General features: G+C 26.7%; 2 protein-coding genes across 4 annotated transcripts; one reads left to right on the top strand and one right to left on the bottom strand.

Moving 5' to 3' along the window:
• Positions 1–760: 760 nt before the first annotated feature.
• Positions 761–10,018, bottom strand: LOC126858002 (facilitated trehalose transporter Tret1). 2 transcript variants are annotated; one of them, XM_050608009.1, is made up of 2 exons: positions 9,854–10,018; positions 761–3,109 (listed from the first exon to the last, which is right to left on the bottom strand). In XM_050608009.1, exon 2 carries the CDS (start codon positions 3,062–3,064, stop codon positions 1,655–1,657), a length of 1,410 nt encoding a protein of 469 aa, XP_050463966.1. In that variant the 5' UTR covers positions 3,065–3,109; positions 9,854–10,018; the 3' UTR covers positions 761–1,654. The 2 variants fall into 2 exon arrangements, with proteins under 2 accessions (XP_050463966.1, XP_050463958.1); XM_050608001.1 differs by lacking the exon at positions 9,854–10,018 and adding an exon at positions 3,725–4,038.
• A 1,917-nt stretch (positions 10,019–11,935) lies between these two features.
• Positions 11,936–13,970, top strand: LOC126858058 (spindle and kinetochore-associated protein 1-like). 2 transcript variants are annotated; one of them, XM_050608078.1, is made up of 5 exons: positions 11,936–12,147; positions 12,360–12,548; positions 12,648–12,769; positions 12,850–13,351; positions 13,510–13,970. In XM_050608078.1, exons 2-5 carry the CDS (start codon positions 12,440–12,442, stop codon positions 13,662–13,664), a joined length of 888 nt encoding a protein of 295 aa, XP_050464035.1. In that variant the 5' UTR covers positions 11,936–12,147; positions 12,360–12,439; the 3' UTR covers positions 13,665–13,970. The 2 variants fall into 2 exon arrangements, with proteins under 2 accessions (XP_050464035.1, XP_050464026.1); XM_050608069.1 differs by having other exon boundaries at positions 11,936–12,548.
• Positions 13,971–14,096: the final 126 nt, after the last annotated feature.

Raw genomic sequence — 14,096 nt, 5'->3', positions numbered from 1 at the left:
TTTTGCGATTTTCGTAATAATTATTGAGAAATTAATTAAAAAAGCAATCAATTCGCACGAGTATATAAGCGCGGAGTAAGAAAAAGACAATCCAAAAATAGGCACGCGATAAAGTTTTGGGAGGAGCGTTTTATAAATGACAATAGTTATGTACGAGCAGTACGTATGGATTCTTGCGTCTTAGCAAGCATATTATCAAAGCCGCCTATATCAGGTCATCTTTTCTTACCGCGCGATAATATTCGCATGAAATGGCCAGTCTTTTTAAATTAATTTCTCATTATAATTATTGCGAACATCGCAAAACGATAGAGGACTTTCCTACTCAATTTAATATGTTTTGTATGTATACGAGAGGTGATCCGCGAATTATGAGACACCTCTGTATCAATATCCATGAGACATCATTTTCTGACATTTGTTTAAACAGCAAAAATAAAATTAATTATAGTATTAATATATAATATCATATATATATTAATATAATATATAGGTAAATTTAAATAATTTAATTTGTAAAAACAAAGATTTTATTTATATGCATGAAAGTTATATAATTTCTAAAGCGAACGATTTTATAGTTATTCAGAATATTATACAAAAATTTACATAAAATTAATATTTCAAAATTGATTTAATATTTTTTTCTTATTAGGTTTGCATATGATGGATTAAACACTTTGAATAACTTTTTCAGTTTTGATATATATTTTATATTTCTTATTGTTATAAAATAAAAGTAAATCATACAATCAAAATTTAAAAGTGTAGACATCTATGGAAGAAAATGCGAAACAAATCATAAAGCCTAATGATAAAAGATAGGATAAAGAGAAGTAAAAATAAGATAAAAACAGCAGATTCCTACATTTTTGACGGGATTTTGAAAGGATAAAATAACGGAAATGCTTTTGATGTTAATTTACAATTCAACAAAAAATGCAAAAAAATTTAATATTTTAATGTTTAACAAAATTTATTTGCAGTGGGCAAATAAAATATATAATAAGTAAATATAATGATAATTTTATTTCTATTAAATAATAATAATGAAAAGATAGTGACAATAATTAAAATAAAAGTTTATAAAAGAATCAGTCTTATTGTACAAAAATCATCAAGTATCATTAGTACACTGATAGTATCTTTACTCCTCGAACGGGACATCAATTAAAATAATAATATTATGAAAATATTTTATATTATGAATATATTTATAAGTCATATTAAAATTTCCCAGAGCTGAAATTTATCAGATTTTATATGTTTCTTCAAGATGTGATTTACTAATGATTTTAATAAAATTTGAGAAAATAAAATGTATATATTTATTCTCTTTTATCACTTTTGATGATATGCATTAGGTGAGGATTAAGATGGTACTATAATATAATGAAATAACAATGAGGCTATTGAACAGTATTATACATTATAACATTGCAATTTAGAGAATTTGGAATAACATACATATTACAATACATGCTTGGTACAATATTATCAATTTAAAATATATACTTGGCTTAAGTAACTTATGTATATGTACATAATTTATATATGTATATGTATATGTATATATATATATATATATATATATATATATATATATATATATATGTATATATTTACAATTTATATTTTTAATAGGAACTTTAACTCAATTATTCAATTCCCTTTGAATTTGATCCAGTGTTTTGCCCTTAGTTTCTGGGACCAAGAAATAAACGAATACAATACCAACAATGGAGAACAAAGAGAATATCCAGAAAGTACCGTAAGGCTCTACAGCATCAACCATTTGTGTATAAAACTTGGTGACTACAAAAGCTGCGAGCCAGTTAAATAGGCAAGCGCTGCTTCCAGCGATTCCCTTCACTTCTGGCGCGAAAATTTCTGGCATCATCATCCATGGAATCGGGCCAAAACCGAAGGAAAACATTATAAGAAAAACGCATAGTGGAATAATCGCGAACCACTTGAGATTATCAAAGGCAGTAGTGTGATTGATACAATAAAAATAAATTCCAAGAATCAGAGTCATTAAAAACATAACCACGATCGATGCCAATAGTAATATCCTTCTGCCCAATTTATCAACGACTAAAGTGCTCAAGAAAACCGATATTACTTGTACCGCTCCCACAATGATGGATGCCTCACCGGGCGGTAGAGAGCTTCCAGCTTTGGTGAAGATGTCCGAAGAATAAAAAATGATGGAGTTTACACCACTCATTTGTTGGAAGAGCATTAATCCATAAGCGATTACGAAGCCCTTCTTGACAGCTCGTGATTTAATCATGACAGCAAATGACACGCTTCTTCGATTGGCCTCTTCAAGTGCCTCGCGATGCGCCTGCAATTCGACTTCGATGTCATATTGATTACCGCGAAGTCTGGTCAAGCTTTTCCTGGCAGCTTCTTCATTTCCTTTCTTTAAGTAGTATACTGGAGTCTCGGGCATGAAGAAGAATACTGCGAAGAAGATTAGTGGCACAATTCCCGAGATGATTGACAATGTTATCATGTTTTTCAGAACAGTTCCAAGAATATACGAGATCAGAATACCTATAGTAAGCATCAACTGAAAATAAGAACCAAGTGTACCACGAATCTCACTTTCGGCTATCTCTGACGTATATAGAGGAGCAGCCACACAGAAGGCCCCACTACTGACACCAGTAATAAATCTACCAAAGTAGAACATGAGCACTGAATTCGATAAGATGATAAGTAGCCAACCAATGGTGAAAGGGACCACCATGAGTAACATAGCAGTTTTTCTGCCAATCAGATCTGTCAGTATACCAATGGGAATACACATTGCGCCTGCTCCGAGAGTGGTGAGCGATCCTATCCAGGAGAATTGGTCTGGACTTATAGGTATGTTGTAGTTTTGCACCAGATTTATGCCATTTTCTCCAGCAGGCGATGTCCAACCTAGTACCATACCAGCGGCGAGAGCACCAAGTGTCGCTGCTATGCCTGCCAGATATTGTGGCAATTTCTCAGCTTTTTGGCCATTAGTGGAGACCAAAGTTTGTTGCGAGATACCAATCTTCTGAGACATGCTGGCTTGACCACTCTCTGACAGAAGTGGTGTTGTTTCGTTGATCTAGAGAAAAACATTAATAATTTTTTAAAAATAAATTCAATTATATTTTATTAATAAAATCATATAACATATTATATTTCTGCTTATAAATTTATTTGTCAATATAATGTGCATAAATTCTTTAATAATTTTGAACATGCAACTATTTCAAAAAATATTTTGCTTGTGAATCTTGAATGAAAAATTTCTATCTTTAAACCATAGTATAGTATACCACAAATAGTATAATTTGTATCTGAAAAAATGACAAATCCTTATTTATATATAAAAATGATCTGAAAGAATATTGTTCAAAGAGTGTTGTTCAAAACTATCTTATATATAATACATATATATATATGTATCAAAACTTTTTTTCTACTTTCTTATATTTATCAATCTATACATATTTCTTACTAATAATTTTTTATCTTCTTCATTTATGATTTAAAATTAAAACTGTGATAAATATATATAATATTATAATGTGTAAAAGAGGAGTCATTTAAAACATTTATTATTGTCGAGAGAATTTTATTATATTTATTATCATGTCGGGAACATATTCATCGGATAAAACAAAGCATTGAAAAATGATCATATTAAAAGAATATATCATAATATTGATTTACGTACATTGCATGTTGGTGCCGCATTTTCGGCATCCCATATATAATTCGTCGCCATTTTAGGAGCCTTTTTATTATTTCGATAAATTTAAGGGAAATGTAGCAAAGTTCAATTCAACAACAATTCAATTGACATCGCGTATCGCGATATCGCGTGACTTTTTTGACAATCAGCTGATATAAGTTGCGTTCCGTTTCACGCATAGATCGCTTGGAAATCTATAATATATGTTACGTGAACTATAGATTTTCAGGCGATCTATGCGCTCAATGCGTGAAACGGAACGCATCCATATACACAGGTATACAGGGCACACATCCATTATCTATTGTTTTGTTGTCTATACAGATGTTTGAGGTTAGGCGTGTGGCATCTTGGACGAAACACAACATAGAAACACAACGTGACATGAAAAAATACTCGCGCCTGCCATCTAACGACCAAAGCTAGAAATTAATTTTACACTGCAGAAAAATATCAAGCTGAGAAAGATTTTAATAAAAATACAATGTCACAAGATTGGCTGTCAAATAGAAAAATTTCAAAAATTCTCTATTTGATAACTAATTGCATGGCATTGTACCTGTGCTATCTAGCTAGAAGCTTCCGAAAATACTAACCGTGAAACTTTTTGTTCCATATATATGTTAGAAAGCGATAATATACTTTAAAAATATAATAGTTGTATATATAGATAAATATAAATAATTTATTTTTAATAGATACATTTACTTAAAACGTGAATCATCGATAACGTACATCTATTTCTGTTTTCTCGCATTTATATTGTTGTGAAATTTATTATATTTTTAATTTTTTTTTTTTTATATATATTAAATATAGCATTTTGTATAGTTGAATATACTGGAGTACATTTTTTATTCTGCATATAAATTATTTCTATGTCTTAATTAGCTTTATGCTGGCATTGATAAATTTGAAATTTGTGTTTATCATATAATGTGTTTATCATATGAATTCAATTTTTAATAATACTTGTTTTTGAAAATAAGAGGCAAGTTTCATTATTGAATATATTTTCGATAAATTTCTTGTGTAAGTCGCGATTTCTATTGTATATATAAATTTCATATAATTTTTAATATTCTTTTTTCTTATATAGAAAATATATTCAATATATCTTATATAGCTAATACACATATATGGAAAAAATTTATAAAATATATCAATATATAATTCCTTGGGTTCAGGTACGTATAATACGCAGAGTTATATCTATACAATATAACACAAATCATATCATTGTGATTTTTTTTACTTTAAGAAATATATGGTTATCTTAGTTTTATATCAAAGATATCGCGAGGTACGCGTGTATCGCATCTTATCTCATTAATTTATATGATTTTACATCACTGATTGTTAGACAACATTTGAAACATTACCAATCTTGGTATTTTTGCGTGTTTGAGTTGTAGCATTTAACAATCACTATAAATAATTTAAATAATTTACGATATTAGATTATTTCCTTATACATTAATATATGTAAGATTTTTACAAATAGACAAACATTTAGAGCATATTTTTGACACATTATATATACTTATTATTATGTATTATTTATTTAAAAAATTTATTACGAATATGTATTTATTTGTTATAAATTTATTTATTTTTTTATTATATATTGCTTTTTTGTATTTGCGCTTTTCGGCCATATGTATTATATAATCGCGTAAAAATCAAAGAAACAATTTTAGCAATTCATATTTATTGCATACATAAAATTATGATGTATAATCCAGAGAGAAGATTACTCTCTGTAAATATATTAAAATATTAAAAATGATTGCATTACTCGTGATGATTCGAAGAAAAATTGTTTAGATAAAAATTAAAAATATAGATAATAGAGATATTGTAAAACGCGCAAACGATTATGTATACAATCGCTTTCTACTCCACTGCTATAAAACACTGCAAATTGCACACCGTTTTTATTTCATAACTATTTTGTATTAATATTATTTAGATAAAAAATATTAACAACTACGTAGCAATAGCAGTTTAATTTTTTTGTTTTGCTTTAATTTTTGATAAAATGCTAATTTTTTATTGCATCATGTATTTTTATAAATATAATGATATTGTAAAGTTGGTGTTCTTTTTTTGTAAAGTGTATGGAATGATGAAAAAATGCTATTGAATGAAAACTTGTTTGATTACATATACAGAAGTTGTCACGAAAGAATTTTAATATCTGCAAACATGGCATTTTAAATATAACGAATGATAAGAACAAGGCGTAGATATAATTCTTGTAATACTGTTCTTTCTGATAATAATGCGAATTATATAAATCGTATATGATGCAATAGTTTCTAGTGTATATTATTTGTTTGTGCATTTGTTTGTACATGCAATTTATATGAATAAATATCAGTTTATTAGTAAAGTTTTAAAAGAAAATTTGTCTTTACAAAAAATTAAATAAAAGTGAAATTAAATAAAAGTTGTGTTATTAATAACATAAAGATTTATTGAAATTTTACTTTCAAATCTGTAGAATATTAGTCATTTCTTTATGCATAGCTTATATATCATTTTGTTATCTGGAATTGTGAACCTTCACCTTTGCAATGTAGCACTATTAATCTTCATTAAATTCCATATAAATTTCTTTTTTATTTCTGTAAACTTTCTTTCTAAACTTTCTAATATTATTCTACAGGCCATTAAATAACGATCATACGATCGATATGTTATAGTTGAATATATCATCCGATTTGTGTGTGATATAAATTGTGACTTTATAATTTAAATGTAAATATACACATTTTTTGTTCTCTTTATATATATATATATATATATATATATATATATATATATATATATATATAGTTTAAATAATTTTCTAACAATCTATTTCTCTACAAAAAATAAATCTATATGTAAATTTAATTCTAAATTATAATAGAATTTTTCGTTTACCTATTATTTTATCATGATAAACGTGCTAAGTCAATATTTTCTTACGATGCTATGCTTTTTAAATTTATTGTGTGAAGATATGAAATTGATGGGAGTATTTGTTTTTTTCGACTCTGTATTTATTCTTGTTATCTGATATCTGTGGAAATTAAATAAATATTTTCGTAAAAATCGAGCCTCCTCGATTTGAATGAGACAATCTTTCGCTATTATTTTGTCCTATCTTTGCGAGATTTATTTTAAGGTAAGAAAATCTAACATAAATATTTGTATATTTTATAATTATTATATATGTTATAAAATATAAATATTTATAATATTTTTTATTACGATATTATTAATATTATGATTAATATTATATATTAAATATGAACATTATATATCATTATAATCCGTAATTTTTATAATATCATGTATTATTGTGTCATATATCGTAGAAATATCAATAGAATATAGACAATGCGGCATAACGTCGACAGACCGCCAAGTTCAATATGTCAATAAGATTAAACGTTAATCTAGGAAGTATTAACAAATTTTATTGCCACTATTTCTCACTTCATCTCTACAATAGTTATATTGATTGTAAAAAAAAACAAATTTTTATATTCGCTCAAAATATATTCTTCATATATATATTTCAATGAGACATTTGTATGAAAAATCTATGTTTGTATTTTTAAAATATTGTAATCAATTTTTCGACTTTTGAACCATTTGTATTATAATAGATAACACGTCCACCACTTCAAAAGCTTAAGCAAACAGGATGCATGATAATCGAAACTTGTTATACATCATCAAGTTTTGATTATCATGTATCCTATTTGCTTAAATTTTCACTTACACACACACACACACACACACACACACACACACACACACACACACACACATATATTTATGAAAATATTTATCTAGTTTCCAAATGTCAGACAAGAATATAAAAAAATTGAGAAAAACAAATATTATATCTTTTTACATTAATTCCAAATGATAAATCTCAAGAAACTGACGTGTAAGATTTCCGAGAAATTTAATATTTAAAGGTTAATTTTCTTACGAATAAATTTTTATAAAGTTTATCTGTTAAGCTGCGTATTCGTTATCGTGCACTTGTCTTGCTAAATCCATAATTGTAATCATACATGAGGAGATAGATCGTTCGCAATAAATATATTAATTTTTTTTTAACATACTATTTTTTAAATGTATAATTTTGTGTATGTGATTTTTTAAATGCTGTGAAAAAATATTAAGTCTAAATTAGGTTTTAATACGCGTTTTAATTATAAATATTATATAATTGAAATATATATATGTAACTTTTTTAAATTTTGTTTTTATATTAATAATTATATACAGGCATTTATAAATCCACGAATAAGTGATATATAAGGCTCTAACAATAATTAAATATATAGAAATGACAATGAATAAATGGAAAAATAGTAATGTTAGAGCAGCCATTTAACAAAAATAATTTATACGTGGCAAATTTATTTATAATATATGATTATCATTTTGAAAACTTTTGCATTATAATATGATTGATAATAATTACATTTTAGCGATAAAATATATTAATTATTCGCAGCAATCATTAAAAGCTCGTCAAAGGTAATTAAGAAAAAAATAACACCTTTCACTTTCGCTCGTGTTTGAACAGTACATCCATATTTCAATGTTAAAGCTCGATCATCAATCGCGCAAATATGATGATTTATGTAACAATGTAATATGTGGTTTCTTATGTAAGTGGCAACACATGTATGTATGTTAGGTCCCATCTATAATTTTTGTTTTGTTGTGTTTTTCCGTCTGTCGAAACGGCCACTGGCGGAAACTTGTGTCACGCGAAAAATGCAGAATTGCATATCGAAATAATGCCTGGCGAAATCACAAGTAATTAAACAAACATAACGGTTAGATGACCGGTAACGATCGATTAATTTTCTCCTTATCTCGAATATTTCATGACCGCGATAACATTCAAATCGAAAGCATTTGATACGAATACGAAATCTTGCTCATGTAAATATTATCCGTTGAATTATAAAATCCGAAAATTTATTAAGTCTGTTATATATTTTCATATAGTTATCAAGTCGTTCTATATTTTTCGTTATCTTCGTTATATATTTATAATATATAATATATTCGTTATAATATATTCGTTATATATTTTTATATTGTTATCAAGAGACATATTAATTATCATTGTTCTATTTCTTATGCATTGATATATTCCATTTATTTGAAATAAGAATTATAAATCAAAAATGTCAGATTCATACAACATACATGAATGTATAAATTAAAGTTTAACATATATGAATATATTCATCTTTATTTATATACGATATTGCGACTTTTAATGAGATAAGATTCATGAACATTCAGAATGGCGCACAAAAAAAACATTGACACGAGCACTTATGCGTTGAGCTTGCAGAATAGAAAAAAGGCAAAATAAAAAAAAAAATAAGAAATAAAATATTTATATAAGCGTGTATATAGATAATGCATAAACATTATATTTTAAATTTTATTTTAAAGTTCGAGCAATACGACGAAGATAGAGTGTGCACTAAACTCATTTCAATCTGCATATTTCTTTCGTAAATATGCATGAAATTACATTGTAATTATAGTTCTTATTACTGTTAAATATTATTACGTGCTATTTGCGATAAAGTTTTTTATCATTCATATTATAATAACATCATGTTTTTTGAAAAATCCACAAGAGAGAAACCTGCGGCTTTTTACTATATTATTTTATTCTTATTTTTTATTTTTAAACTTTAAAGAGATCTAACAAAAGATATGCACATAAACAAATATCAACCAAAATATGTTAGGGTCAAATTTGCGACATATATTCCAAGTTTGCAAAATAAAACATCAATAAAGAATATCGATGATGCCTAACGAATATGAGACTGATCAAAAAGTATGAAAGTATCTGTTTCTTTCCACTTGCACTATTTTTCACACTTTTGCAATAAAATAAATACACGTTAAAAAAAAAGAGACGACAGGAAAATAAAGAGAGTGCAAAAATAAAAAAGAAACAGATATGTATGAACGAGAATATTTCGCGCGATGTTTACGTTGTTATTATCGCGCAACCTAACGTTAATCTATCTGACTATTAAATTGAAACTGATTACACACCGAGATTTTTCTCCGTAGGAGATATTTTTTCGTCGACGTCGTTGCTGTGCACAGGAAACAAATTAGACAGAATCCGAACCCTTACACTGGTCACCGGATATCGTAGCGTGCACAATAGCGCACGATGTAGTATGTCAGTATGTAATGATCGCTGGACGCCCGCAACATTAATCATTGCCTCGGCAGAATTCAGTTCTTATCAGCTGTATGCACTATGTCGAAACGCGAAGATATGTACATATATCTTGATTTAATCGACGTGGCTGTTTGCGTCAATGTCGTGTAAATGGGTTCCCCGTTTGCGAAATAATTTTTCGTAATTTTGTTGCTCATTCGCGCACGTTCGGAACAATCGGTTCGGATGTTCGTGATTGATGTTTTCGCGAAACGGATTTTATCTTGCACTTCACATGTAATAATTGCGTGTAATAGCGCAAAATTATCGCATCGGCAAGATGCAATTAGATGATCGAGCCGAGCATCACGGAAACTGAAGGTACAGAATGTCTAGATCGCGTATTTCGTAAAACAAAACATAAAAAAAATAAATAAAAAAGTTTCGAGGATCTTAAGAAAAAGTTTATCGAGTTTTCCGAGACATATTTTCAATTTAAAATATTACACAGAATTTGCACTTGAATAAATTTATCCTAAAAATTAAATGGTGCGTCTATCGTTTAATTTAATTTCTATAATGTTAATATAAATTAACAAATTTATATTAATAGTAATGAAAACAGTGTAAAAAAAGAACAAGTTGATAAAAAAATCAAATATTTTCCTTTTCTACTTTATTTTATGATATTTCTGTCCCATTAGGATTTCTGAGAGAAATAAACCGCGACGTTGAAATGTGACGTACGTCTTCTGTTGCTATATGTTCGGACCACATGCTTTGCGGTATCGTTGAATATTGATATGAAAATAAAAAGAAACTGAAAAGAATTGCATCAATGCAAATCCCATATAACTCGAAAAGAAATAATAAAAGCATATCTACATTTCTGTCGTAAAACGTTTGCAATAAGGAATAATTAAATTTTAAATTTAAGGAAATTAACATCTCTTTTTATTTATTGGATATATTTTTATATTAGAAATTTGGATCTGTCAAAAAAATCTGTTCTTTCAGTGTGCTAATGTAATTTCCTTGTGGATTTGTATAACTCTGATTTATTTGTATACCACTTTTAGATAACATATGATACGATAGTGATATGATAATGATATAATGTTTCTAGAATGCTTTCTGCAGTGATTAGTATTTTTAATTTTATATCACTATTCATAGTATTTGTATATCATCGTCATAACTTTACAATACAAAAATACAATTTTGCGCGATATAACTGATAAATAATTCTGACAGTTTCCATTATTCCTCTTTCTTTTGAGAGGTTTATAGATGTATCAATATAATTGCTGAAAACGCGAGTAGGATGCATAAATACATTCAAAATTTGCCAATGCACTTGTGATTTTATTTAAATGATCGATAAATTAATATTTAATAGATATATAATGATAAGTAACTCCACCCCTTGACCTTGGTTTTTAATTTAATCATCGTGACACATTGCAGGATCTTTTTTCTGAAAAATCACTCGGTAGTAAAATTAATATAAAATATAATGTTTATAATTTATATTGCTAATTTAATTATCATAAATTATTATCATAAATTATGGAATATTTTTTTTATGGAGACTTTTTATGGATAATAATTCTATGGAGTAAAAAAGATGAATAAACATCAATTTTTGGAATATCTTAGATATTTAATAATATATTTATGTTCAGCTATATGAAAAAAAAATTATTTAATAAATAACACATTTTTTTATTTATATTTCTTATATACGATAATTATACGGAAATATATAATATTGTAATACCTGAATTGTCAAATGTTATTCCACACAATTTAAATTTTTTTAAAGGACATACAAAAATATTCATACTAGAATAGAAACTTCGTTAGAAATCATCTGCTCACCTAGGGTATTTTCCATCAAGAAAAGGAACGCATAGATACAAGTGTCACATGATTGGCTATCATATAGAAAAACTTACGGGATTTTAGAAAATCTCTATTTGATAGCCTGTGTTTTCCTGCTAGAAAGCACTTTTCTTTGTCCTGATTGGTCAATTAAATACTCCATTTTATGGATAAGATTTTTGAACGCATTCCTTAAATAAGTGAAATTAGTCTATTTCAGAACATAATATTTTATAGTGGGAATATGGGAAATAAATTCAACCGCTTTGTCTGACAGGAATTCAAATTTAAAACGGTTTGTTATGGGCTTGTCACATTTAAGAAATTATTAATTGTTATAAGCAACAAAAATATTTTTCTCAGATTAATGTGTTCTGTTTCTTAAATATTAATAACTTATAAATATTCATTAAAAATAATATATGATATAATATATGATATATATCAATAAATATAACCTCGATGTGATATATAAAAAAGTTTTATGTCTCAAATAATCTGAAACAGATTGAAGACAAATCGTAAAAAACATATAATATATATACAAAGTACATTATCTCATGTTATTCGTGCAGTGAACTAATAATATGGATAAGGATAATAAAGTTAATCTTAGAAGATATTTCTTTGGAGAAATAGTTGATAAGCAATACAAGAGAGTACAACAACTTAATGCTGCTACAATATTGATAAAAAGTACGTTGTTTTGCATTACTTATTGCACTGTTACTTATTTTATATTATATAGTTTCAACAATATAGTAATAATTTAAAATCATATTTTATCTCTTATAGGTAAAAACAATATAAAAGATGAACTTCAAGAAATATATAACAAAGTATTGCAAGTCTCATATGGTATTAATAACATGAGGGCAATTTTGGAAAAAATGAAAGAACAGAATACACATTCTAGAGTAAGTTTGTTAAATTTATTTTCTAATTTTTTTCTTATTAAAAAATTGAAAAAAAGTTAGAACTTTATGTTTGTATATAGGAATTATTGTCGCTGATTGGAACTTTGAACAAAAGAATTTTATATCAAAAGGAGAATGTTCCACCAGAACTTATACAAGGCTACCAAAATGCTGATAAGCAAACATACGTTCAAACTCAACTCACTTCTACAAAAAGTGCTACAAATTCAACACACAAATTGATAGGGCAACAACTATCTGCTATTGAAATATCTGCTGTATATAACAGTGATACTATTGAACAAGAGATAATAAAAGACTGTAAAAGAACACTTTTCAATGAACCAGAAATATGCCCAACAATATCATTTATCAGTCCAGAAGAATTTAATAAAGTGCCTAAATACATTATTGGGAGACAAACTTTGGACACAATTAATAATTTGATAAGTGACATAAATAATACACTAATCACCAAATATACAATCTTATCATTGGGAAAAGCTGGTGCTCAAAAGAGGGGCGAAATTAATCTGTATCTACAGTATAAAAAACAAGAATATAATATTAAAGAAGAAAAAGGTAAATTCTCAATGTAAATTCAGCAATTTTTGTTGTATACATATATTAATATATATATGATATGTTACAAACATATATATATATATATATATATATATATATATATATATATATATATGTGTATATATATATAAAATTTATATTAATATGATTTTCAGGATACTTATACTTCTTCACAGCCGAAGATTATTATATGCAAACTAAAAAAAAGATTGATAAGACTAAATTAAACTTAATAACTGCATTGCGCCATTGCAAGCGTTTACGTGAATGCAGAACAAAAAATGAATTGCGATATGTTATAATTAATTAATATAATCTTCATTTTTTGTTTACATTCTTAATCTCTTCTATCGTTAATTAATAACTTTTGAAATAAATAATTTTTTTATGATTGTAAAAAAGTCATAATTTATTAATAGCATTGTTATCATCATATGCAGGGTGTTAAAAAAAAAATGAAGAGAATTAGGAAGATTATAGGATGAAAAGAATTATAGAATTATATTAATCACTAAATTAAATATAAGTCAACATAAATAAAAGAAAATGCTTGCTATTTTTACATTGATGCTTGCTAAAATTACATTGATTATAACGAAATGCACAATGGAAAACTAACAATAAGACTAATTATGTAAATAATTGATGTATTTTTACATTTATATATATATATATATATATATATATATATATATATATATATATACATGCATATGCATTCTTTTCTTATATCTACTCTTTT

Source organism: Cataglyphis hispanica, chromosome 2 (assembly GCF_021464435.1).
Source record: "Cataglyphis hispanica isolate Lineage 1 chromosome 2, ULB_Chis1_1.0, whole genome shotgun sequence".
In the NCBI taxonomy this organism is placed as follows: domain Eukaryota; kingdom Metazoa; phylum Arthropoda; class Insecta; order Hymenoptera; family Formicidae; genus Cataglyphis; species Cataglyphis hispanica.
This window is presented reverse-complemented; position numbering and strand designations above follow the sequence as displayed.

What these genes read in the sequence shown, in the direction of transcription:
- LOC126858058 (XM_050608078.1), top strand. Translation starts at nt 12,440, where the DNA reads ATGGATAAGGATAATAAAGTTAATCTTAGAAGATATTTCTTTGGAGAA. An exon ending in TGCTACAATATTGATAAAAA is followed by an intron (nt 12,549 to 12,647) that starts GTACGTTGTTTT and finishes TATCTCTTATAG; the next exon opens with GTAAAAACAATATAAAAGAT. An exon ending in AACAGAATACACATTCTAGA is followed by an intron (nt 12,770 to 12,849) that starts GTAAGTTTGTTA and finishes GTTTGTATATAG; the next exon opens with GAATTATTGTCGCTGATTGG.
- LOC126858002 (XM_050608001.1), bottom strand. Translation starts at nt 3,775, where the DNA reads ATGGCGACGAATTATATATGGGATGCCGAAAATGCGGCACCAACATGC. An exon ending in ATGCGGCACCAACATGCAAT is followed by an intron (nt 3,110 to 3,724) that starts GTACGTAAATCA and finishes GTTTTTCTCTAG; the next exon opens with ATCAACGAAACAACACCACT.